The sequence below is a fragment of the Dasypus novemcinctus genome, chromosome 5 (assembly GCF_030445035.2).
Source record: "Dasypus novemcinctus isolate mDasNov1 chromosome 5, mDasNov1.1.hap2, whole genome shotgun sequence".
NCBI lineage: Eukaryota > Metazoa > Chordata > Mammalia > Cingulata > Dasypodidae > Dasypus > Dasypus novemcinctus.
In genome coordinates, this window is record NC_080677.1 from 80,553,348 (window position 1) to 80,579,752 (window position 26,405).

At 43.7% G+C, this 26,405-nt stretch overlaps 1 protein-coding gene and 1 long non-coding RNA gene across 5 annotated transcripts in view; one reads left to right on the plus strand and one right to left on the minus strand.

Moving 5' to 3' along the window:
* The window catches only part of ATXN7L1 (ataxin 7 like 1), a 247,129-nt gene extending 235,614 nt beyond the window's left edge, over positions 1-11,515 (minus strand). For all 4 annotated transcript variants that reach the window (XM_023592521.3, XM_004448789.4, XM_071215208.1 and 1 more), the window contains exons 1-2: positions 11,275-11,515; positions 10,722-10,790 (exon numbers count right to left, since the gene is read on the minus strand). In XM_023592521.3, the coding sequence (XP_023448289.1) occupies positions 10,722-10,790; positions 11,275-11,455 (250 nt within the window). In that variant the 5' untranslated portion in view covers positions 11,456-11,515. The remainder of the gene's footprint in view (positions 1-10,721; positions 10,791-11,274) is intronic.
* A 286-nt stretch (positions 11,516-11,801) lies between these two features.
* Positions 11,802-26,405, plus strand: part of LOC101434781 (uncharacterized) — a 31,219-nt gene continuing 16,615 nt past the window's right edge. The window contains exons 1-3 of the long non-coding RNA XR_187817.5: positions 11,802-13,268; positions 14,639-14,972; positions 18,018-18,179. This is a non-coding gene — a long non-coding RNA (uncharacterized lncRNA). The remainder of the gene's footprint in view (positions 13,269-14,638; positions 14,973-18,017; positions 18,180-26,405) is intronic.

A 26,405-nucleotide genomic window follows, 5' to 3' on the forward strand; every position in this document is an offset into this window, starting at 1 on the left:
ATTGTGGAAATCTAGGGAGCGCTAAGGCAGGCTGACCTGGAGTGCGGGCTGTGGGAATGGAAAGAAATGGAGAGGTGCTGGGAATTGCTTTTCAGATTAGAAAGAGGGCGAGCAGGAGGAAGGCCCTATCTAAAGACGGGGGATAAGGGAAATATGAACAAGGCCCAGAGCCTTGGGGCCTAGGGAGTCTGGGGGACACTAAAGACCTCCATGAGGGGCTGAGCAATGCAGCACATCAAGGCTGAGATGAGTACTCTGTGGAAGGAGAGTTCAGACCCACCGGAATCTCCCCCACCTGTTGCTGCAGTGTGCAAGGAGCGAGGATCTGCTGACACAGGGCAAACCTGAACGGCAAAGCTGGGCTCTGGAGGGAGGGGGTGACAAAAGAGGTGGAAAACTGGCCGTTGCTTAAACTTCTGTAAAGACAATAATGGTTTTCAAAAAGCTCTAGGGGAGTCAACTACTTAAAGGAATCCCTCAACAACTCCGTTTAGAAAGCAAATATCTTCCACTCTATTAAACCTGGACCTTGTTTATGTCAAACAAGTTGTACGCCTACTTTCAATTTTCATCTGCCATGATGTCTTTGTCTGAGCCACAGAGATCACCTCAAACCTCATGCAGATAAATCTCCTGACCAGGAGAGGCGCCACAGCTGACGAGGGATCACATGTCAAGGACTCCCCTGGTCCCCGAAACTGCTGAGAGAGAGAACGCTGACTCCTCTGGGACCAATGAGGTCATCACGTACAAAATGCTTAAGTGCCTTGGTTATTTAGGAGTAGGTAAACCCAAAGGAACTGAACATTATCACATCATCCCGTCCTCACGTGGGAGAGGCATTCTGTGCCTTTCTCGTCCTCTTCAGTCCAAAGAATCCTCCTTGTCACTCTCCCTTGGAGCTAGAGACAACCAGGGCATCACTGTGGCTGGAGGAGGCAAAGGACCTTCACACCCATTTAGCAAGTATATCACCCATCAGAAGGACACTTCTAATACGGCAGGTATAGAAAAGCTGTCTCTGCTCCATCATTCAAAGGAGCACACCCTTCATGAAAACCCTAACAATCCCAGCCCCAAGAGGGAAACTGAAGAACGGCCTAGAAGATGTTTAAAAGGGAAAACGAGAGAAATCATCACTGTAGATAGATGCCCCTGGAGTTGCCTGGCAACCATCTTTGCTAACACCTTCTCCCAAAAAGGAACAGTTTGAATCAGCTCCACAGATTTCCCTGAGGCCAGGACTCTGACCACAGAGGCCCCAAAGCCCATGTCTTGGGATGAGAAAACGTTTCACTGAAAGAGAGACCCAGGCCCTAGCAGCAGGCCACTGGCTTGCATACACGAGAGGGAAGAAAAGCTAGTCCACCTTCACCATTCTGCTTAAAGAACTTGTTCTTCTGGGCAGGGCTGGGACTAGGGTGAGGCTAGAGAAGAGCCCAGGATGCAACATTTAAGGAGGCCTTGGCTCCTGGCTGACAGCCCTGCACCTGCAGTCTGCATGAGTGCCTCCTTAAATGTGTGTCCTGGGTGCCTCGCTGGCCTCACCCTAGTCCCACCCCTGCTCTCAGGGCAACACTATGACACAGGTGATGCCCCTGGATTCACACCCCAGAGCTTCTACCAACCAGTGGGCAAGTCACAACCTCTCTGAGCCTCAGCTTCCTACTCTCTAAAATGGGATTGATAATAGGACGTGCCTCATAGGGTGGTCTTGAGGATTATGTGACAAATGCACATTTAGCACTGTGCCTGGCCCTTAGTCCGTGCTTAAGAAATGGCAGCTAGGACTGTTATTTTAAAAAACACCTAAGTGGCTCCCCTAACCCCTTTATCCCAGACTTACGGAATCAGAACCTCTGGGAGTGGTTCTGGCATCTTTACTTTTAAAAAGCTTCACAGGGGAGCAGAAATAGCGCAAGCAGTTGGGTGCCCACCTACCACATGAGAGGTCCCGGGTTCAATTTCTGGTACCTCCTAAAAAAGACAAGCAAGAGAGCAAGCTAATGAGAGGGGCTGGCATGGAGAGCTGACGCAACAAGATGATGCAATGAGGAGACATAACAAGAGACACATCAAGCAGGGAGTCGACTTGGCCCAAGCGATTGGGCACCTTCCTCCCACACGGGAGGCCCCAGGTTCGGCTCCCAGCACTCCTAAAAAAACATGAGCAGACACAGAGAATACACAACAAACACAGAGAGTGAGCAGACAGTGAGCGCAAACAATGAGGAGGGGATAAATAAAAAAAATAAATCTTAAAAAAAATATGTAGGTGGGTGACTCTAGATCATCTCAGATTAAAAGAAAAAAAACCTCCACAAGGGATTATGAAGCTGGGCAGGGTTGGGAGCTGCTTCTCTTCACCAATTAACATTGGATCTCAAAGTTCACTAGACATTGGAGCCATCTGGGGAATCTGTTTGAAATGCATATTCCGGAGCTCCACTTCTGATTGAGTATGACTGACCACGGGGCCTGGGATGCTAAGTACCTGCGGATTTCTACATGGGGTCCTCATGAGAATGACGACACTCTGAAAAGCACCAAAAGAAATTCATTCTTGAAAACTAATGGTACAAGGACCATTTTTATTTGGTTTTTATTCCTGGCATCCTTAAAAAGTCAGGGACACAAATGTTGACCAAAGATGCCTACTGAATACCAGGTATACTCCTGGAGCAGTGAGAAGATCATCTGTCCCCTAAAAGTAGCAGCTCTGCTCAGTCCAAGAAGAGGACCCAAGTTCCTGGCAGAAAATAACAATCATTTTAGCAAAAGCTCCATTGTAAAAATAAGTGAGTTATTATGTCAGTCCCTTATATCCCATCTGGCTTACCGTGGGTACTCTACAATGGAGCTTTTGCTAAAAATATCTTGAGAGGTAAGAATTATTTTCCTATTTTGAAGATGAAAGATGAGGAAACTGAGGCTCAGAAAAGTTAAGTTACTACACAGTTAGTAAGTGACTGCGTCAAGGTTCATATTATGCTCCGTGAGACTCCCAAGTCTGCATTGCCAACACACCTTTTAAAAGTGCTGGACATCACCTTGCTCCAATATGAACAAGCTGGTAACTCGTCTCAACCATCTTCCATGCCTCTGAACACTAGACACACCCATGTGAGTGTCACAGATTGGGTCTCCTCGGTCCCTACCCATACCCCAGGACTCCTACTGGTGCACTGGGCAGGGCAGCCTAGTTCCCACTCTCACCTGATGAAGGGTATCTCTGCAACATTAATATTCAGGGACCTGCGATCTGCTTCCTAGAAGCAGCTACACTGATAACTGCTTCTATGTTCAAAGAGCCGGTCATCGAGCCACTTTTATCTTCCTTGCTATGGCGACCCGGTGCCACTTTGTCCTGCCCTAGAGAGTATTCATTTAGTTTCCTTTTTTTCTTTAAGCACCTGATCCCTTAAAATTGGCAAGTGGAAATGTGTTATGAAACCACAGGTACAAGAACAAAGCTTCTACAAAAAAAAAAAGGCTTTTCCCACAGCTGAATCTCAGCTTAACTTATTGGCATTGGGGTGAGTCAGTTCTGGCCCCTAAGTCCTGAGGATCCTACACCTCAGCATCTGCCCACTTGCAGGCCCTTATCAGTTCAGGTGCCTCCGTGTTGGAATCCAGGTATGTGGCAGAAATGGCCCAGGTGAGCTCTATCACAGGAGAGAGTAAGCAAGAGCCAGCTGAACAGCGGTAGCTGGAGCCCATCACTGGTGGAACCCAAGGGTGTGAGGGAGTGAGAGACACAGTGTCATCCAGTTTCCACCACATTCAGAAAAAGTGCAACCCATTGGCCAACCCTCATCCTCTCCATCATGGTGATGTTTGGTTATTATAGTCAGCAAATGATCGGTTTCCAGATGTGAGCACTGGGGCCCCTCAGACTTTGGGGTCTGTGGACAAGAGGCATTTGTCTAGAACAGGCTCTCACTGTCTGCTAGGATCATTTTATGTATATTTATGAAGGACATCATGAATGAAACAAAGTATCATGAGTGAAAGGTCAGCCCAAAGGACATACACACAACCTACAGGGAAAACCAGGCAGAAGCAAACCTGCCTAACCTTCCTACAGCGAGGCTGAAGCAGAGCCAGCAGGCCCCTTTGACCCGCGGCTGAAGGAGTTAACAGGCCACAAAGTCCCTAACCACTGTTGTCGATCACTTGGCAGGCAGGTTAAAAGCCCTCAAGAATCAGAGCCTCTCCTGCGCTTCCTATTTTCCAATCCCTAACATGGAAATTCTGAAACCAGCCGCTTTGCTCTCCATCATGTGCATCCCCATTTCAGACAAATCCCATGGGTAATCAAACTGCAGAGAACGCCAGTTGTATTTCCAGCCTGACTTTAAATATAAGCTGAAATCCTTAACGCTTCGCTATGGTGCTTTTGCCATCAGAGGCCACCATACAATAAATGCTGTCATGATCAGAACGGGTGCCTTGGGGTCTCCTTGACCCACAATGAGGGAGGGTTGGGCCACTCAGAATTAGCACCTGAATTTCACTGTAGCACCAAGTACTACAGAATGGAATAGAAGGTTTGGAGGAGTCATCTTATAAACCTTTGGTGGAAGGCTCCTTGAGGGACTGAGTCTTCTCTCTTTAGATGCTCCCAAATGTAGTCCAGGGCCAAGGGATAGGCACAGCTTCCTATATGTCTGCGGATTATTCAATGAGGCAGAGTCACCTGGATTGCAGGTCTAAGGCATGGCCAGACATCAGCAAAATATTTCTGTAGTTTCTCCGTCTATTCTCCTCATGTTCTTACTTCTCCAGCTTCACCTCATACCAGTGATTCTCTACTGCAGCGATTTTGCCTCTCTGGGGATATTTGGCAATGTCTGGAGACATTTTTGGTTGTCACAATTGAGGGAGCAGGAGAAGATGCCACTAGAATTTAGTGGGTAGATGCCAGGGATGTTGCCAAATATCCTACAGTGCACAGGACAGCTCTCCACCACAAAGAAATCAAGATGTCAATAGTGTCAAGGTTGAGAAATACTGCATTATACTACGCTCTGCTTTGAAATCTTTGTTATAGCCACTAGCTTTTTATTTTCTAAAACATTCTATATTCTCTCACACTTTTGGGCCTTCACACCCCCTAATTCCATGCCTGCCCAGCCCTGTACCTAGAAAACATCTTTTTATCCTCCGGGCCTTTGCTTAAATAAAATTTCCTCAGGAAGGCCTTCCCTGAGCCCCTAACCTAAATTAGTTCCTCCTCCTATGCCTCCCAACAGCACCCCAATTTTCACTTTGAGAGCACTCATCACAGTCGCTGTGACTTTTTCGCTGTCTGCCTTCACGATTAGGGTGGAAATGCCATGAGGGTAGAGACTGTGCTTTCTCACTGCTCTATCCCCAGTGCCTTGCCCTGGTGCTGGCACATTGTGAGATCTGGGTACGAATGAGGTTAAGAAAGCAGTAGGGAGTATATTACAAATGAAGCAAGACACCCAAATGCTTAAATTATCATCCTACTATGCATGCATTACAAAGAGAATGCAGCAGGTCCCCTTGACTTGCTATGGACAGCTCTCTAAGAGAAATGAAAATGGCAAGTCACTAGCCAATATGTATAGTATGCTGTCATTCGTGTGAGGAAAAGGAGGAGAAAAAAATATACATGGATCCCCTTGAATGCACACAGAATATCTTTGGAAGGATAGACAACCACTGGTAAACAGTCGTTACCACTGCAGAGGGGGTCTGCATGGGCTGGGACAGAGCCTTTTACTTGTGTATCCTTTTGAATATGGTAACATGTGAACCATATTACCTACTCAGAAAAATGAGCAGCACTAACATTAGAGTATGTGTACATAATAGTCTAGATCTAACAGAGGTGAAAAAAATCCTCAGAGAATGACAAGTGATGAGAACCTGGCCCAGCGTAACTCTGCTAGGAAGGGAATATCATATACAGTATTTCAAAGGGTGCACAGCCCATTTCTCCACATGGAAACCTAGGCACATGGGAATACTTGGATGTGAAGAGATATTCATTTGAGAAGTTTCATTTTTTCAAAGCCATGATGATGCCTATGTCTTCTTACAGTTTTGCTATCTTGATCATCACCTACCCCCTCTACCCATCAGTTGGCTGCAGCTAAAAAGCGTATTAATTCTTCAAGCCCTTACTTCTCCTCCTCTTCATCTTTCCTACCACCTGTAGGCCACTCCAGCTCTCCTGTCCTTCTGTTACAAACACTGGGCAAGAGAAGAGGGATAACAGAATGACAAAGTGAACAAATTTTGCTGCTTGTTAGCAAAAAGGGAGGAAGGTAGGCTTAATGGAGACAGAAGTTGAAACTAATGGTGAAAATGAGGTTTATCTGTGTAATCTGTGGACTTCATGCCTTCCCAACTCCTATTAACATAGATAACAGAGTTGTCTGTATGATAAAGGGAAGCCTTCTGCAGTTTCCCATAAATCTCCACTCTGTGTGGCCAGCTTCCTTGGCTCAATTCTAAGAACACTGCATTCTCACTGGGTCAGCTGCCATTCCCCCAATCCCCCAAGTTGCTCCCATCCAGCAATAACTTCAGGCCTCCTAAACCCAGACCGAATATGCTCCCATCAATACTCCTACTTCCACCTATGTCCTGTTCCAGCCCCATTCGACCAGCATCTCAGGAGGATGGCAATGCTTTTAGTAAGATCTTACAGGTCCCAGCACAGTTTTCCAAGTGAAAGCATTCCACAAGTTTACCTACATCAAATCAAACATCTGGGAACATTAAAACACAGACAAGTGCCTAAAGTGACAAGTGAAGGTTTCCAAAAGACCCAAATACAGATTATTGAGGCCTTTATTTCCTCAGTGATAAAACAATTTCTCAATCATGAAAAACAATTTTTAGATCTCCTACTCTTCAAAAAGAACTTGGTAAACCCTTCATAGCCATAGGCTGCAAACGGCCTAAGTTTTTTTCACTAGCCCTTGATAAAACATACCACTGGCCACTTATTAACTGTGCTACATTAGAAATAAGGATAGCCATAGAAATTGGTTTTTAAAAATCACTAGCTTTATAAAATTATGATAAAATGGTTTAAAAATGCTCTAAAAATGATGTTTCTGATGCAGTATAGCCTGATTAGTTAAAAACCTTAATTAGAATATTAAACTTTTTCTAGGACTAGCTCTATTAATAAATGATGGTGATAAAAAGAATAACAGCATGCATTCATTAAGCACTTACTGTGTGCTAAGCCCTTGGTATCATCTCTGTTAAATCCTCACAATGCCCTGTTAATATCTCCATTTTATAGTTAAAGACACTGAGCCACAAGAACCCACGTTCCTATTTAGGAATTCTTAAAAAAAAAATGTTCAGGTAAGCCATTGGAAAAGGGGATCATCTTTCTACAACACTGAGAGCTTTTCTCCCAATTAACTTGAAAACAGTCTTCAGATAAGTCTACTAAGCTGGAGAGAAAATTATTTGAAAGGTTAACAGAGATGAAAGTCCTTCCCTTGCAATTTTCTATCATAAATACATTTCACATCTTAGATTAGGCCAATAAGGTTTCTCCTGTTAAGAACTATGAATGTCTGATTGACCCAAGCTGACTGAGGCCAACTCATTCACCAATGGAAGGGGTTGGGGCGTGGGGACACCTAACACTGGGACTTGGATTCGGACCCTCAGTTTTCTCAGGGTTGGGATGGCCACATATCATTCCCAAACTATTTGCAAAAGCCCAGATTATTCAGAATATGCTTGTGTATGAGATGCAGCAATTTGTGCCACTAGGAGGTTATAAATTGAGAAAATAAAATCAAATGAAGCAGTTGAAAATATTTTTAATAGCAGGAACTTGATTTTTTTTTAAAAACAGCCTGCCTGGTATTGACAGCATCTCAAATGAAACTTAGGTTAAGAGGTCTCAAAGGAACTTTAGAGGACATTTAGTGTCTCCCCCTTCCTATATTGGTGAGAGAATAGGTCAGGACAAGGGAAATTAAGGAGGCTGGACTCAAAGCCCTCTTTGCTGCTCCTTTCACCACACCAAGCTGCCCTGCATATAACTCCATATACCCACATCCGGGCATGGAATTAGCAACCCCTTCTGAACCCAGGTAAAGATTTGGCAAGTTTCAAAAGTATTTGGAAGGGCATCTGATCTGTCAAATTTCCTTTGACCATAATTTTAGCTAATTCTGGATGAAATAATAACATTGATGTAAAGACCATATTAGCGAGATTTCAAAGCATTCAGTTTCACATTTCATACCTGATCTAGGTGGAGAATTGAAGCAGAGAAGGGTTAAAGGAATGAGGAGTGGGGAAGGAACTACATTAGAAGAATCAGGTTATTCAAAAAGTCTGCACGTCTCTCTTGGGTCTTCCGAAACTGTGGCCAAATAGAGGCAGAAGGTGAAATGATCTTTATTTCTCATTTCCAGCCTACCTTCTTTCTCTGAACTTAACCTACAAAAATCTGAATCAAAATCCAATTGCATAATTAAAATTGCTAAACTATTTTATTCATTCGTCACTATTCAAGCCCAAATTTCTTCTCAAGATAGCATCACGGTAAATCTACACATAGATACACGCAGTCATACACAGGCCATTTTGCATCCTGTAGCGATACATCCACAAACACACACCTACCATGAGACCTTCCACATGATAATTCCAACAAGGAGAACTATGGCAAGATGAACGCAACCAACATTTCTGGAGACTCTAGTGACTAAATACTCTGACAGAGAGTCCAAACTTGACCCTTAAATTCCACACCATAGGGGAATATGTATAGCACATGTATATCTTACCTATAAGGAAAACTATATGTATAGATCAGAGAAACCATCATGAATTGCTCCCTCAAGTCTGTTCTAACAGGTCAACGAACAAAGAGAATTCAGCCCATACCTGGTTATTTTGGTGAACTCAGAAATTGCATGTTATACTGAACAGTGGGTATCCTTAATGCAAATGCATATAATTAGGAGCTAAATCTTTGTACCTTTACAGGACAAAGGACATAATAAGCCGGATGTACCACTTGTGACTTCTGAGGCAAGAAGTGCTTTTCATTTTTCCTTAAAAGAATCCATTTCTCATGAGGCGGAGGGAATCTGAGAAAGAGTCTTTTGAAATTGAAGGGGAGGAGGGAGCAGAACATGAGTTTTGTGACTTACAGGTCCAATCCATCACCCAGACCTGAGAGGTGCCAATTCTTGTGCTGTATGATGACCTTCACTCAACTTTATTTTAAAGGTTTTCACAACCTCATGTCTTTTATAGCAGAAAGCTTTTCATTCTTGTTGGTCTGATAACACAGTCCCATGAGCTTTTAAAGATCTCAAGAGTTTGTGAAGTAAAATAATCTCTAGTGACAGTTTCTTTTGCCAACACACATGGACATTTAGCACAAATAAGCTGCCACTTGTAAGAAGTCCATTTGACATCATTCCCGCATGCATCCTAAAGACACATGCCAAGATCACACTAAGAGATATAGAGGAAAACATCTTTAGAATAAGGTTTCGTTCCCAAAGTGCTTAATTAACAGAAACACTATGCTAGAGAACTGTCCATGAAAATGCATGCATTTTAGCTTCCATGATATTTTTTCTGACGCACAAATTTCTCTCACTGGATGGTCAGGAAACTGACAGTCCTAGATGTTGGTCCACAGAATGAGTTAGATCTTTCCAAGCAGGGTTCAGCTGCCATATAGGGTGACATCCCATTTGTGAGGGGGACCATTCTTTTGGAAACTAAAGGCCTTTCCCTCCATTCATTTTGGATGACAATGCTTCTATGGCCCAGTTATGCCTGAACTCTTTCAGTACTTTCCAACAACCTCTTCAGCCCCCTTGTGCCTTCCTGCCACCCTCAATTTCAACCAAGCATGTTTGTAAGACATCAGTTGGTGAATCACAATTCAAACAAACCCATGCATTTGCACAGCAGAAAGTGGCCTCTGGAGTTGCTCCATTCAGAGCCCATAGGCCAGAGTTACATATGGCAGGCTTGCAAACGCTCACACGATATGATTTATTTATGATGGCCATGTGTGGTCAACGCACAGTTCCAGCAGGTTTTCATGCTCATGTCTTGGTCTGGGATGACCTATCTACTCACCACGTCCCATTTCAGGCACCATATTTCCGTGTTGGGAAAACAGAGATGGGAGGTAGCCTGGGGGGCTGCACACACAGCGCACCCAACAAACTGTGACCAAACCCAGAGTGGGCCAAATGTGACTTGCTGGAAAATGCTGCCATACTTGCTGCCATGTACAGCTGTTTTCAGTGGAGGATAGAGAAGTCGCTGCTGAAATGACTAACCATGTGGGGGTTCATTAAACTGCTATGCATTTACCCACAAGGAAGGTTAGGATGCTTGTGATGGGAACCCCATTCCTCATTTCAGAGATTTTGACCCCCAACATTTGGCAATGATGCTCCAAAGGCAAATAGCAAATATGCATCATAAGGTCCAAACGTGGACTCCAACTGAAGTACAGAAACTTCTGTCTTCATAAGTCTTTTCCCCCTTTACCCCCCAGTTGTATTTATACTTTGAAAGAAGTTAACATGAAGCAGTAGTCACCTGGGCGTGCTCAATTTTTGACAAGCCTTAGTCACTCTGTACCCAGCAGAACAATTCACATTATATTCGAAATCCTGTGAAGATTCTGCCACACATGCTAACACTAAAATGCCAGTAGCTCCACTTACCTTCTTTATTAAGCCTCATAACCTCCCTGCTTTTTCCACCCTCTTTTCCAGCCTCTTCTAAATCTACATCTGCAGATGAAAAAGAAAAGGAAAAAAGAAAATAAGGAAAAAAAAAGCCAAAGTCAAGGGGGGAGGGAGAGTGTTTATTTGCAAACAGATCAATATAAATACTGTATATGAAAATTGGCAATGCAACATATTCTCCCAAGTCCGGGTTTCCATCTACCTGGCCCAGATAGGTACCAAAAAAACTATGCAACAGCAACAGAGTAGCCTTTTAAACAGACACACCGTGGGGCTGTGAAAGCCCACCCCGCGGGCTGCCACGGGGCGCCGGCACAGACAGACAGGCAGACAGACAGCCGTGGCAGCCGGGCCTCTCTCCGTGCACTGATGGTCTGTCTGTGTGTGTATTTATTTAGAGAGAGAGGGAGAAGCATGGAGGACACCGGGGGCCACTCTCTCTCACACACACACACTTTTTCCCAGTGGCTGTAGGTGAATGGAAAGGTTACAGGATAATAAAAGGAGGAGGAGGCGGTGGGGTTCTTACTGTCGGAGCAGTGTAATTTGGCGGCGTCGATCCAGGAGGACCAGGGTTTGCCCAGAAACGCCTCCGGACTGGGCACTTTGCGATCCAGTGTCGCCATTGCTCTTCCTTCTTGTTGCTTTTTCCCTGTTCCTTCGGCAGCAGCAGCCGAGAGACACGGGATTCGAGAACGCTCCGACGTCATCTTCGGAACGTTCCGACATTGAGTGTTCTGAAAGGGAGAGGGAGGGAGGGATGGGAGGAGGGAGGCGGAGGAGGAGGAGGGGAAAAGAGGGAGGAGGAGGGGCCGCGGGCGGGCGCCCGGAGCCGGCTCGGCGCTGCTCGCGGCGCGCGCGGCCGCCAGAGGCAGCAGAGAGGAGCCCGCGCCCCGCGCCGCCCGCCGGGGAGGGGCCGCGCCGCCCGGCGAGCGCCGCGTGCCGGAGACCCGAGGCTGCGGCGCCGCTCGCCGCTGCCTGCGGCCGGCGGCCGCGAGCCCGGGGCGGAGGGGCCGGGCGTGCGGGTCTCGGGGAGGCGTGAGGGGGCGATGGGGAGGGGAGGCGCACGAGCTGGGGCGGGCGGAGCGGTGGTCTTTCCCGCAGAGTTGCCGCTCCAAGGTGGAAAGTTTTTTGCGCGCAGCCCTTTCTGTGTATCCCTGCCTCGGCGGGTTCCTGCTGGCAACCGTGAGGCGCCCTCGCGCCGCGGGGTCTCCGGCTGCTTGGTGGGGAGTAGCGGAGCAGGTTTGCATCCCACCACCACTTCAAGCCACGGAGGGGACTCTGGTGACCTCGGCTGCCGGCCACCAACCGTTCTTCTCTTTCATGGTGGATCTTGGACCGGGGAGGATTCTGCTGCTGCTTCTGGTTGCTGAGACCAATGGGTAAATGAAAATGGTTTTAAAAAGCAGGTGAGTTGGGACGCGAAGAGCTGCCGTCCCATCTCAGGCAGCGGGGCATGCAAAGCTCGAAATTCAGGCCCCGTGTGGCTCCAGATTCCCTGCGCGATTCGTGTCTCGGGCTCTCCCAGAACCACTGCGTAGACTTTGCTCCAGGATCGCTATAGCGAAAGAGTGAATTCACCCGCTCTAGGAAGACGATGCTGGGCCGGGGTGGTGGTGGGGGGCAGCCTCTCGAGCACTTTCCAGTAAGTGAGTCGCCAGCGCTTTCACCCTCGGGAGGAAGGTGACCCCGGCTAGCGGATGCAACCAATGCCCTGGGATCTGGTTCCCGGGAGAATTCGCTTTAGAAAGGAAGCGTTAGATTTCCTCCTGGATTTTAGACGCTTCGTGCTTTGAGATTTCCATCCTCTGCCTGACAGGTTAGGCAGCAGAGCATTAAAAGGTCTTCTCATATCTTTTCCTAAAATCTCTTCTATTTACTAGGAATTTCCTAAAATGTATGGATACATGCCCCCCCCCCAACCCTTCCAATAAATATAGTTTTCCTTTTTTCCTCCAGCATCTCTTTTCTTTGCCCATACCTGAAGCACCCTGATTTGAAGTTGATTTGTCCTGAATTCTGCCCTGATTCTGCCACTAATGCCCGTGTACCTGGCCCTGTGTACTTCAAAACAGGTTCTAGGGTGGGGTGATGAAGGAGAGGAGCTACAGATTTGTTTAGAGTTGTGGTGTTTGTGTTAATGGGCTTGTTTTTGTCAGACTCAGATAGATGCCCTTTGCCGGTGCTATCTTTGGAAAGGTTCTTACATAGGTAGGGACCCATTGGGTCCTTTAAGATGGGTGTTGTTTACAAATATTTATTACTTATTGGCCTCTTATGATATGCTAGACACTGTGCTGGTCATTTCCAGCCAGCCAGCCGTCTTTTCAGCAAAAGTATTGCCTGTCATGGACCAGCCGGTGAAGAGCTGAATCCTGCCAACAGCCACACGAAGTGAGCTGGGAAACCTACTCTCCTCCAGGAGAGCCTTAAGATGAGACCACAGCCCTGGACCACCTTGATTGCAGCCTTGTAAGGATCCTTGGGGCTAATCCATGTCTGGATCCCTGACCCACATACACTGTGAGATGATCAATGTTTGTTCTTTTAAAGTTGTTAAGCTTTGGGGTAACTTGTCATGCAACAATATATAACTCATACAGAATGGTTTGGGTGCAAAGGGATTGGATGACAAAATATTCACTAGAAAAGTAAGTTTAACAAAGGAAAACTCTGAGCTCAGTTCCGTTGTTCCTCTTTTGAGCCTCCTGTGAATTGTGTACCATCCTCCTCAGAAGGTTTTTGCCAGCTTAGTGGAGTAGTTTACACAAGTATCTTGTACACAGCTGGGTTTTGTAAGTTCTCTTTATATTTTGTGTACTCAAGTTTTTGCTATTTAAACTCAACCACTACTTTGTAGTAAAGGATTCTCTAACAACAAAGACATGACATAACTCTTGGAAACAAACCTTTACTGATAGCAATACCACCACATAGTATTGCTACCACTGGGCTGGAGAGTCGAGTGATGAAGGAACTCTAGCCCTGTTGCCGGAGTCAGTGACGTGAGCTTCTAGAATTCTGTCTTCTGTTCCATTGTAAAACAAAAAACTCAAAGGTGACTTCTCATCAGAAGAAACCAGGCTGCCTCGGTGGCAGAAAAATAAAGCCACAGTTCCATATTTTGACATTAGCTCACTCCCCCAGCTGAGGTCTCTCAAGTGGAAGTGGTTGCATAGGACCCTGAAGCTTATGACAGCCTAAATAGATTTCCCCTCTGCTGGGAGGATTTTACTTTGCAACGTAGTAAAGCATGAGCTGGAATCTCAAAGTGATGTAGCATCTCTAAAAAACAAAACTTTAGACACATTGCCAGGTTTAACTGGAAATCAGAACATATACATTGTGGCAGCTAGAGTTAGGGAGTATAGTTGTAGAGTTTCTATTCCAAGCCTTCCACAATTTCTCCACTAACACCAGTGTTGTGAAACTGTAACTCACCTATGACTTTGTAAGTATGTATAACGTAGCTGTCAATTAAATTGCACAGCTGGGAACCAGAAAATAAAGAATGCATTGCTCATCAAACTACTAGACTTTTACACTTAATTTAATTGAAAATTGAGGTCAGTCGAAAACAGTATTTGGACCAACATGGTGCATATGTATTATTATATACACCTTTGTGGTTATCTATCCACTAGGTATATGGGAAATGTATTGCAGATTTGAATTCCTTTTAGTATAAATGATTAAAAATACTGTTTGTGGCAGCAAGAATATTATACATTCTTAATAGAAATAAAGTGACCTGCAAAACAGTAATTTAAAATGTGTGAGTAGAATGTCTACATGATAAAACCATCTAAGGCTTAACACCCTCTTCTCATGATTAATATTTAGAAAGATAAAAGGGATATGAATATTTTCATTGTTTTTATTATCTTTCTTAGAAAAAAATGACAGAGTGGTTGGTTTCATTAAAAAGGAGACTCTCCCATAGACCACATAACAAATCAATTCAACGGAGATGATGATGGAAAATGCCTATTTAATTTGAATAACACCTGGTTCCGTAGAAATACGCATCTTGCCTTCACTTAGTGTGATTCATGTGCTGTTCACCACATTATTGAAAAGAAGAGAAGAGGGATTATGAGCTTTCTCATTTGAGGATATTAAGGTCCTGCTGGGGTTGAGGCTCTCTGTGTGCACCCTACTTCCTACCTGGACTGTCGTTGGGAGTTACCTGGAGGCAACAAGGAAAAAATGACATGTTCCATTAAGGTGAGACGTCCTCAAAATTGTTTGATGTTCTCTGCCTTAATTGAATCCATCTACCCCATCTGCCACTCTTCTCTATAAATTTATTTCTCTAACCCACTCTCTCGGAGAATTGTAATTGGGGGGAAAATTTGTTACATACTTTGTTACCTTTTATAAAAGCTCTTGGCATCTGGAGGGCAGGTGTGCCATCTTCCTCACCTTGTTAGACAACTTTGCCTGCCTTTTCCCTGCCCCCTCACATGTTGATGGATTAAAAACAGGGCAGGGATCAAAGATCCCCAGTAGCAACAGGAGTGGGAAGGAGAATAGGAATTCCAAGCTTTGGATTCATTGATTTTGATTTAGGGCCGGGCTATGTGCTAGGTCTGGATAGACAAGGGTTTTCTATTAACAAAGAAAACTATTATAGAAATGTTAGAAAAACAAACAAACAAACATGAAATTTGCATTCTGGCTGGGGATGGAAAGCCAAAATGGGGGTGTGTTATCTCAAAGTAATGCTGCCTTAAAGCCCCCTGGCAGATCCTATCAATAAGATTCTCTTATTGATAGGCATTTAAGTTTTTGGATTTACAAACAATGGAGTTGTCAACATATTTATTGTTATACATGTCTCCTTGGGCTCATGTGGGAGTGTTTCTACCCAGAAGTAGAATTGCTGGATATGTGCATTTTTAATTTTAATAAATTCTGTCAAATTGTCTTCTGAAGTAGCTGACCAATTCATACTCTCACTAACAGTATAGAAATGTGCCCTAATTTTCAAACATTTTAATTTTTGCCAAGATTATGAGGAAAGAAATCTTATTTAATTTTCATTCCCTCCTTTCTAGTGTATAGTTGAGCAATTTTCCTTATGTTGATTGTATTTTTACTCTGTCAGTTGCTATTAGCATAGTCTTTGTTCACTCGGGGCTCCCCGAAACTGCTCTGATGTTACAGGTTGAGGAGCGCTCTGCTCTTCACTGGATTCAGCTTCTTTCCTAACTACTTCTGGTTAGCCATGCTCTAGAAATCGCTTTTGGCCATTAACCTAAATATAAATAAATGCAAATTTAAAGTTAATGTGCACCGGTTAATTGAAGCAAAACCCACCTACCCCAACAGTGTCACTGCTAATATGGTTGGGAATGGGGAAAGCACTGCGGGGTGGAAGCTGGAGCACAGGTTTAAGATCCACAGTTGTAACTTAAAATCGCCAGTCAGCTCTTCACTCAAGAACCTGCCTTATCTCACAGAGCCTCAGTTTCCTCATCTGTTCAATGGGTACTAAGGCTCTTCTTTTGGGATTGTTGTGATGATGAAATGAGATTTTAGATACCGAGGCCCCAGCACAGGGCCCGGCATACAGTGACAATCGTAAATGGACTTTGTGATTATTACTTCAGTTGCAGTACGTTGTTTAGACAGCAGCTGCCAGTCGAAAATATTCTTGAGATCTGGAGCAGCTCCTGTGGTCGCTTCTGACAAACATCCTCAGCTTTGAAAGGAAAGTAAAGTTCTCCTTTCTTTTCGGGGACCTGCTGCACCCACATCAATCGCGTGGCTACTTCTGCCTGAAACTTTATCTTGAAAGGGAGTAGGGTGGCTATCCCTTTGTTCGGGGAAGACCCTATAAGACCTTTTGCTGTGCAGAGGAACTACAAAGTCCAGTCTGTGTGGGAACAAAGCTGCCTTTGCATGACAATGTAAATAGTTGTGTTAATAGTAAGCAGAAAGAGATCTCTGCAAATTACTTTCCTTAGGAAAATTTATTTTCTTTTGTAAAAGGGACTTAATATTGTATTCTAAAAGTTCTGTGTGAATGTGTTCTCTTCATAAGATATTAAAGCAAAAGAAATAAGGGAAAAATTCCCTTCGACTGTTTTCTTCAGACTGGTCCTCTCCCCTCTCCCCAGTTTGGCAGCATCTTTTCATACCGTTTTCTATGCATTTGCCTACTATATGTATCTATCGCTACAAGTATAGTTGATACTGTTCTGTGTCTGTGTGTGTTGGTCTTTTATTAATTTTACATGAATGGCCTATGCTGTTAGGCATTACTATGAATGAAAACACCCTGTTCTTTTTAACTGCTTCATAGTATTCCGTATAAGGTCCCAAAGTCTTGTTACCAATTCTCTTATTGATAGGCATTTAAGTTTTTGAATTTACAAATAATAGAATTGTCAACATATTTATTCTTATACATGCCTCCTTGGGCACACACGGGAGTGTTTCTACCCAGAAGTAGAATTGCTGGGTATGTGCATTTTTAATTTTAATAAATTCTGTCAAATTGTCTTCTGAAGTAGCTGACCAATTCATCCTCTCACTAGCAGTATAGAAATGTGCCCTCATTTTCAAAAATTTTAATTTTTGCAAAGATTATGAGTAAAGAAACCTTATTTAATTTTTGCTTCCCTCAGTTCTAGTGTATAGTTGAGCATTTTTCCTTATGATTGTACTTTCACTCTGTCAATTCCTATTAGTATCTTTTGATGATTTGTTGTTGGTATTTTTTAATCTTTTTGTTGATTTTTAGGAGTTCTTTATACATTCCAGCTTTAGATCTTTATCTGTTTGAGAATATGTAATTTCCAGTTTGTTGCTCTTCTTTTAACCTTGCTTATGGTGTCTTTCCCATATGCATTTTCCCCTTCATTTGGATGTAGTCAAATGTATCAGACTTTTTCTGGAGTCCTTTTGCTTTTTGTGTGTCTTCCTTGAGAAGACTCTCTTCTCCAAGTCATAAAATAATTTCTCTTTATGCTTTCTAGGTTTTTGTTTTTATATACTAATCCACCTGGAATTTTTTGGTTAATGATGTGAGGTAAAACCTGAATTTTCTATCTTCACAATTAGCCAGTTGTCCCCAGTACCATATATTGAAGGATATATATCCTTTCTATGTCTGCTCACTTTACAGATACACAGGTCTGTTACTGAGTTTTCTTCTCTGTTCCATTGCTTAAATTGTGCTTCCTGTACCAATTCCACACTGTATTAATTACTTTTTCTCTGTTTTGCTGTCTGTTAGAAAAACAAGTTACTTTTCCATTACAGATTTAGATTCTTCTGTCCTCAAGAAAAGCATCGTTTATTCCTGAGAGGTGTGCTGGAGGAGTCATTGCATTGCTCAGCCTTTGCCAGGGGTCTTCTCGTGAGGGAGCCTGCACCCTGTCAGGAGGAACGTTGGGCACCCAGCTGCTCTCAGGAGCCATGAAGGTGCGTCCCCAGAGGTGGGCGAGGACTGCAGGCCTCGAGGGGGGTGGGGAGGGGCGGGGGGAACTTGCAGTCTGAGCTATCTGGGCCTGGTAACGCCCAGGAGGGGGCTGTCTAGGACAACTTAACCGTGGCCTCTGGACTCCTTCATCCCCAGAACCCGGTTGTCGCATTTTCTGTGCTGTCATTTCTTTTGCTTCCTCCTAGCTTTTGTCCAATGCCCTGGTCTTCCTGAGCTGTGCGGTGGGCGCCCCAGTGGTAAGGCAGAAGGTGGCTGGTTTTACCCCCATGCCATACCTGGGTGGCAGCAGCACCATTATCCCAGCTTCAGCATCCCAGGAGGTGACCTGGTCAAAGTGAGCAGAGGGAGATGCAGAGGCTATAATATCTCAGGTGGAGCCCCCAGCAGTCCCTAACCCCTTTCCCCATCCCCAGCTCTAAATACATTCAAAAGGAAGGGGTCCTGAAAATGAGAGGCCAAAGTTGTGGGTTTTATTTAGGAGCTACCAGGAATTGAATCCAAGACCCCATACATGGGAAGCAGGCGTTTAGCCACTTGAGCTACATCCCCTCCCCAGTTTGGGTTTTATTTATATGACAGGAAAGAGAAGCCTAGAGCCTTTAAGGTCACAAAAGAGTAGTGGCAGAGCTTAGAATAAAGTCGAGGTGTCCGTTGGTTGGAGGCCAGCTTGCTCATAGGTTACTGTTGCTCAAGAATGATGCTAAGGCCATAAATTAAAATTTCCGTGTAGTATTTTTCCACCTGGGACACTTTTATCCACCCCCAACCAAGAGGATATTTGGTGATGTCTACAGGCATTTTTGGTTGTCACAACTGACTGGGGGATTGGGAGCTACTACTATCGAGGCCAGAGGTGCTGGTAAACATCCTCCTGTGTGTTGTGTAGGTCAGCCCCACACAACAAAGGGTTACCTAGCCCCAAACGGTAATGCCAAGATTGAGAAAACCTGACACAGGCCAATTAATTTCAGTTTTCTTTCTTTTTCATTTCCAGAGAATGAACTCCTAGCCCTGATCCCTGGGCAGCTATTTTGTGATTGTAGGTTTCTTTGATGACACAGAAATCTAGCCAGAGAGTGTGGTGGGCTCTGTGAGGACCATCATTGCTACTAGAAAAACCCCAGGTCTTTTCACTTTCAATATATGAAGACCCAAATTATATTACTGGATGGGTACTATTTTGTAGAACCAAAGAGAATGCAAGCTCTCTGCATGGCAGATATTGTTGTGCGAGAATCAGATAATGTGGTCTTCTCTTTCTTATGCTCTGCATAGTTTACAGACCATTGCCTTTCTACTCCAACGTGAAAGTTGATCAGTGCTAAGACACCCATGCTAGATAGCTCTTATTATTCCCAACTAAAAGGTGATGATATTGAGGGTCAGAGGTGAAGTAAGATAAAGCACAGCTCCCTCCAATTGGTTTCTTATATTTATATTCCAAGGTTATCAGACTGCTGCATGGGTTGTGCACTGCACAATTATATCACTTCTAAGGAGCACCATTCATATTCCAGACATTGTAGATTTATTGTGACAATTTTCCCAGCAGATGGCACTAAAGTGGCTTCTTCTAACAAAGTCAGGAATGTAAAGACTATTTTCCAACAGATGGAAGTAAAGGTTCTTGAGGAAGGGATGCCTTTTTCTAATGCTCACAAAGGTACTGTGTGGACCAGCAGAAGGAATGGAGTTATTGATGATTCTTTGCCTTTATATGTTAACAGTTCAACACAGAGTCTTGCTTTTTGTTGGAACAGGTGCTATCCTCCCTTGCTAACCACATATATGATTGTGAGTCAGTATGCAGGTTTCCCAAGAAGACTCTCATGTATGAAAATACAGTGCCTCGGGTCATGGAATAAAATGGCCCTGGTATCTAATTTTGATTGCTCACACTTCAGTTAGGCCTTATGTCACCGTCAGCTTGGCTTAGAGGAGGAGACATTGACACATATACCAGTTTCTTAAATTTGGCAGCCGGGAGGTGCAAAGGAGGCCATTTCCATTATGGATTGACTCATGATTGATTTAGAAACATGGATTGCCTTGGTTGTGCTCAGTACCAATTAATGGCAGGTGCTGGGCTCTTAGGAGGCTGAGGGCAGATGTTGAAGACTTGATCAACCGATGAGGTCCATGTTGGTCCTGGACAGGGAGAAGCAGAATACAGATGAAATGGGGTAAGACGGGAGTGACAGTACTGGCAGGCGTTAACGGAGTCTGTTTGAGCTTTCATCCTTTGTACCGACGCAACCATTTTTAAGACACGGGGCACTGCTCTCCATCAGACTTCTGTCTCATTCTGATCTGAATCTGTACTATGCAAGATTGTGCCACTTCACAGTGGCCTGTTATAATGTCTAATAACTACCCCAGTTTGGGTTGGGGGTGGAGTCTATAAAGAAGTTACAACCACCCATTTTATAATTGGAATAGAAGAGGTTGACAGACTTGCCTGCCCCATGTCAGGGGCCATGTGGTACAGACTGGGAGCCAGTGCGACCGCACCTGAGGGGGAGGTATGGCACTAAATAATTAGAGATTAGGAGAGCCTGTGAGAAGGTGCTCAAGTCATGTGCACATCATCAAGCTGCTGTGGTGGGCGGGGAAGGCTGGGGAGAGAGGAGAAACCCAAGCTGAACGGCTATAAATAGCGGATGGGCAGAGTGACCCAGGCTGACAGATGGGACCAGTGGCTGCTTAAGTAAGAGCCTTGGGTTACCTTGATAATGGTTCCCTCAAACAAAGCCCTGAGTGGAAAACAGGTAAGTCACGGGTTCCAAAACCAAGGGTTTTAAAGAGTTACACAAGGCTTGCAAGATTAAGAGCTACAGTATGGGCCATAGTACTGTGTGTTCTTAGCCAAGGAAGCATATTTCTTTGAGAATACTTTTCATCCAGAACAGATCTCTAAAATTAGGGTTCTATTGATCTGAATGAACTAATTAGATGAAGATACCTTTTCAAGATTCTTGAGCCATTTGGCTGGGATTTTTAGAAATTACACCAAACGACTGTAGTTTCTACATTTGTGGTTTACCCTCAGCATCAACACGAGATCATTTTCAGAGAAAGGCTAAACAAACCCTTCATTCTAAGTAGGCTGACTAAACATCTAGGTTTGCTGAGGGAGTCCCAGGTTATGCTGGTTGTCCCAGCAAAATTATTAATAGCTTCCTCTTTCAGTCTCACATGTGTCCTGGTTTGGATGATAAATTATAGGGCTACCCTAATTCTAAATGATCCACGTTGGACTTTTCTGCTTACCCAGTGAATCTTCGTGGGTTAGAAGGGATGCTTCCAGCTGAAGGGTATTTGCCCACGTGTGCATTCCATCTTTTTGAAATGGCCATATTTTTTTCTCCTGCATATAAAACACTCATTGCAAAAAATTCAGGAGAAAAATAAATACAACATAAATAAGAGATGTTATCATAAACCTAAGAATGTATTAATATTTTGATATATATACCAAAATATACATATATAGTATACTATACATATACTATATATACTATACATATACATATATACTATACATATACTATATATGTAGTATAAATATATTTGTATATTTTAGATCCCCAATCTCTAAACCAATCCACTGTACTTGGAGTGGTATCCCATATGTACATATATAGATGATGTTGTAAACATACTACATAATTATATATTGAGAAATATATAATGACATGGCAATCTAGATAGATATAAAATAATCACTTGTAAAGCCTGCATAATATTCTAGTGAATGGTTGTTCTTAAATTATAATTAATCCCCAATTTGGGGCGTTTCGGTTGTTTCAGGTTTTAGATATATTATTAACAGTGCTATAATGAGTATTTTGTGTAGCTAAATATTTTTGTGCCCATATGATTATTGTTTTTTTATGATGCTCTTCTACAAATGAAATTGCTGAGTTAGAGGGGACATAATTTAAAAATTTGAAATTTCCGAACTTTGCCAGCATGAGCTTTCCCATTTCTCCACAGTCTTGTTTGTGCTGTATCTTTCATCCTTTTGGTCCTTTCTAGTTTGACAGGCTAGCATTTCACCTCTTGGTTATTTCAGTTGTATCTCTGATTATTGATGATTTGTATTTCCTTTTTTTTGTAAATTGACCATTTTTTTATTAGAGTGTTCATTTTTTCTCCTTGAATTGTGAAAGCCCTTTATATATTAAATAAAATAACCCTTTGTGTTGCAAGTTGCAAGACCTTTTTAATTTTCTATTTGTCTTTTAACTTTACGTTGGATCCATGTGTATGTATATGTACATGTGAATTCAGAAGTCTTTACTTTTTATTTAGATGTTTCTATCAGTCTTTTCCTTTCTGGAGTTATGTACTTTTATTAAAGGACCAAGCTCTCAACAAACTAACCTGTGAAATTTTCACTCTTATCTCATGATCTCAAAGCCCTTTAGTTCATTATTCCAGACTTTACAATGTGGGCACTGTAGATACAGGTTTTTTATTCCATACATACAGGATTTTTTTCCATACAGGATTTTTATTTCCATTTTATGGTTCAAGATGTCTCAGAAGAGGTTTAATCACTTTACAACTTTCCGAATAAGTCACTTCAAGTAAAACCTAGTGATATGCCTTCTTTTCTTCAACCACAGTACATGTGTATTTCCCTTCATGAAAAGCTTCAGTGGAAGTTGGAAGGGACTAGTTTGTTTAGGTTTTTGTTTTTTTTTTTTTTGCAGAGTAAATCATGTGGTCTAATTGATGTGCTTTATAATCGCGATGTGTTCTCAGGAAAACTGTAGCATCATCCTAAGGTTCTCATACATGGTAAAGGAAATGCTGTCATAGCTACTTCAAAGCAGGCAGCCTTCCATGAGCATCCCTGAGTTCATGGTACACTGGTGAGGCGGGCATGCCAAGCAAATGCATGCTCCAGTTCTATGTGGTACCTTTATGTAAATGCCGTGTCTGGGTGTCATGCTGGTGTGCTGGGCCAAACACAAGTGAGCCTTGAAAAGACCCCTTCTTCATCTTTAAAGTCAGACCTGGGCGTCCCGTTTTCTCCATGCCTCCGCCCTGTGTTTGGCCCTCTCAATGCTTATCCTAGGGAGTAGGGAGAGAAGAGCATCCTCCCTCCCGCAGATGCCTTATGGAAGCCGCAACCCACCGCCCCTTCCGTCAGTGTCCCTTCTTCCTGTGGAGTGAGGGAGGGGAGATATTGAGAGCCATGAAAGGTTGAGTGTAAGATCAATGGTCACCACCACCACGCTGTTGGCGGTAGGGCCACCTACCTCTATAATCAGCCTGCAGAGCTTTTTATTCCTGCCGCTTAGCAGTGGGGACTCCAGGGTCCAGCCCAGAGGCATTCCCAGGATGCTGAACCCTAAAAACTATACCTTCTCAGAAGAACCCCATCCTGGTGGGGGTTTGGCTGGGAACCAAGATCCTACATCAGTAGGTCTTTACTCCCCTGATATCCACAAGGAATTATTAAACAAATAGTGGAATGACAGTGGAATAACCTTGTATCAGTAGGGAACCAGCTTTAAAATGCAACTCTGGGAGTCAGACCAGGGGCTTGAAAATAGTGTTTAATATGCACCCATTCTATTAAGTGTTTGATTGACCCCTCCCCATGTAGTGTACTTCCATTCTAAATAGATTAGGGGTCCCCACAATTTGGGGAAGAGAGATTGATTTTTCTTCTGTCTATTCAGTGTCGTTTGGTCTCCCTCTCCCCATTCTCTTATTCCATATCACAAAAGCCAAAGAACTAATTTGGCTACAACACAACCCTTCTCCAAGCCCAAGCCCCCTTTAGCAGTCAAAGCTCATTTGTAAATTTCAGTCTTGCTACCCATTCGACAATCATATCCTTCCCGAAGGGCACTGGCCACGTGTCAGATGGCAGTGGCCTCCCCATCCCCAAATCCCGTCTGGCTTCTGAAGGATCTGTGACCTGGGGAAGCCAGTTATACTCAAGGAATTACAGATCCATACTGAGACCCAGATGTGCCAAAAGTAATCTTTTCTCCTTTGGAGGGTTGAGGAGCAGAGTGGTGGAGTAGAACAACATTTATCCATTGATTCATTCAAGAAACGTTCACTGAGCTCACCTCTGTGGCAGACCCTACCACACAGAGAGGCTGGAACGAGAAGTCCTGGACATGTGCTATGTCTCGATTTTGCAAAGGCATTCCACAGTTACTAATAACATCCATAGTGGGCTGACTGTTGGACCCCAAAATATCACATCCTAATCCCTCGAGTCTGAATTTTACTGTATATGTTAAAGTCTTTGCAGATGTTATTGTTAGGGATTTTTTTTTTTTTTTTTGGAAGTGCTGGGGATTGAACCAGGGACCCTGTATATGGGAAGCAGGTGCTCAACCACTGAGCTACACCCACTCCCAAGTTAGGGATCTTGACATGAGGAGATTATCCTGGTTACTGGGTGGCCCTGAATGCCATCACTTGTATCCTTACAAGAGGGAGGCCGAGGGGTCTTTTACAGGGACAATGAGGAGAAGGCAAAGTGGACAAGGGGCAGAGTGAGATTTGAAGGTACTGGCCTGGAGGAAGGGAGCGGTGCAGCATTGGCAGCCACCAGAAGCTGGAAGCAGCAAGAACAGATTCTCCCCTAGAGCCACCAAAGGGAAGGCGGCCCTGCTCATACCTGGACCTCAGCCCAGTGAAACTGATTTCAGACTTCTGCCTTCAGGCGTGTAAAAGAATAAATTTGCGTTGTTGTTAAGCCCCCAAGTTTGTGGTAATTTGTTTCAGTGGCGTCAGGAAACCAATACATCATCCTTGGTGGTAAAATGGAGACAAGGGTCTAGAAGACACTTTGGGTAGGTAGGATAACAGATATCCGACCAATTCTATTTATTCATTCATTCGGCAAATATTGTAGAGTACCTACAAGGTCCCAGGCACAGGAGATGGAGCAGTGGACAAGGCAGACAACATTTCCACTGGAGGTGGGGTAGGAGGAAGGTGTAGGTAAGGAACAAGGTAACTTTAGTTATTATTATTATTTTTTTAAAGATTTATTTTTTATCGCCCCCCCCGCCCCTCCCCGCCATTGTTTGCTCTCTGTGTCCATTCACTGTGTGTTCTTCTCTGTCTGCTTGCATTCTTGTCAGCAGCACTGGGAATCTGTGTCTCCTTTTGTTGGGTCATCTTGCTGCGTAGCAGGGCACTCCGTGCACGCATCAGAACTGCACATGGGCCAACTCACCACACAGGTCAGGAGGCCCTAGGTTTGAACCTTGGCCTCCCATATGATAGGGGGATGCTCTATCAGTTGAGCCAAATCCGCTTCCTGACTTTAGTTATTGTTAAGTACTTTGATGAAAACAAAACCTGGCAATGTGGAGGAGCAAGTGGCTATTTTGAATTACTAGGAAAGCCTTTCTGATGAGATAACCTTAGAGCTGAGTCCTGAATACAAGGACTTTCCAGACGGGGAAAGAGCTGTAGGTAAAAAGGCCCTGAGGTGGGAATGTGCTTAATGTACTTGAGAGGCAAACAGGAAGACCCGCCTCCTCCTGTCAATGTGGAGAGCTTCAGGGTTCTGTGCTAAGCCCTACCTGGTACAATTTTCTTTCTTTTTTTTATACTTAATAAACATATAAGGCATAGTCATTAGGTATGTGGGTAACAAAGCTGGTAGAGCTTATGTTTGATTAGATGTCAGGGATCAGGTTTTAAAATACCTTGACGGGTCAACAAACCACAAACATGCAATTTGACAGGACATAATGTGAAGTATTGAAAAAAAAAAAAGTATTTACCTAACTTAGGAGGGGGGAAACTGACTTGGTGCAGCACTTGTATGAAGATCTGAAGATCCACATCAGCAAACAGTGTGTTGAGACTGCTATTAAAAGGTGAGGCACTGTCATAACTTTATCAGTATGGGGTACAACTGAAGGGAGGTAGTCCTGGGTCTGCTTCTGCAGTAATGAGTAGGTCCACATTTTTCAGGAGTCACAGAAACTGTTCATTCCCTTATTCATTCAATTAACAAATGTTTAATGAGTACTTACTATGTACCTGGCACTTGACTAGGCTTTGGGGAAATGGTGAATAGGGTAGATGCATCCCGTGGCCTTATACAGCGTATATTCTTAGGAGGGGAATTAATTACATATTTACTATCTTTATTTGTTGTGTCAGGATTTTCTTTTATTATAAAATGACTTTGTAATTACATAAAATCAAAC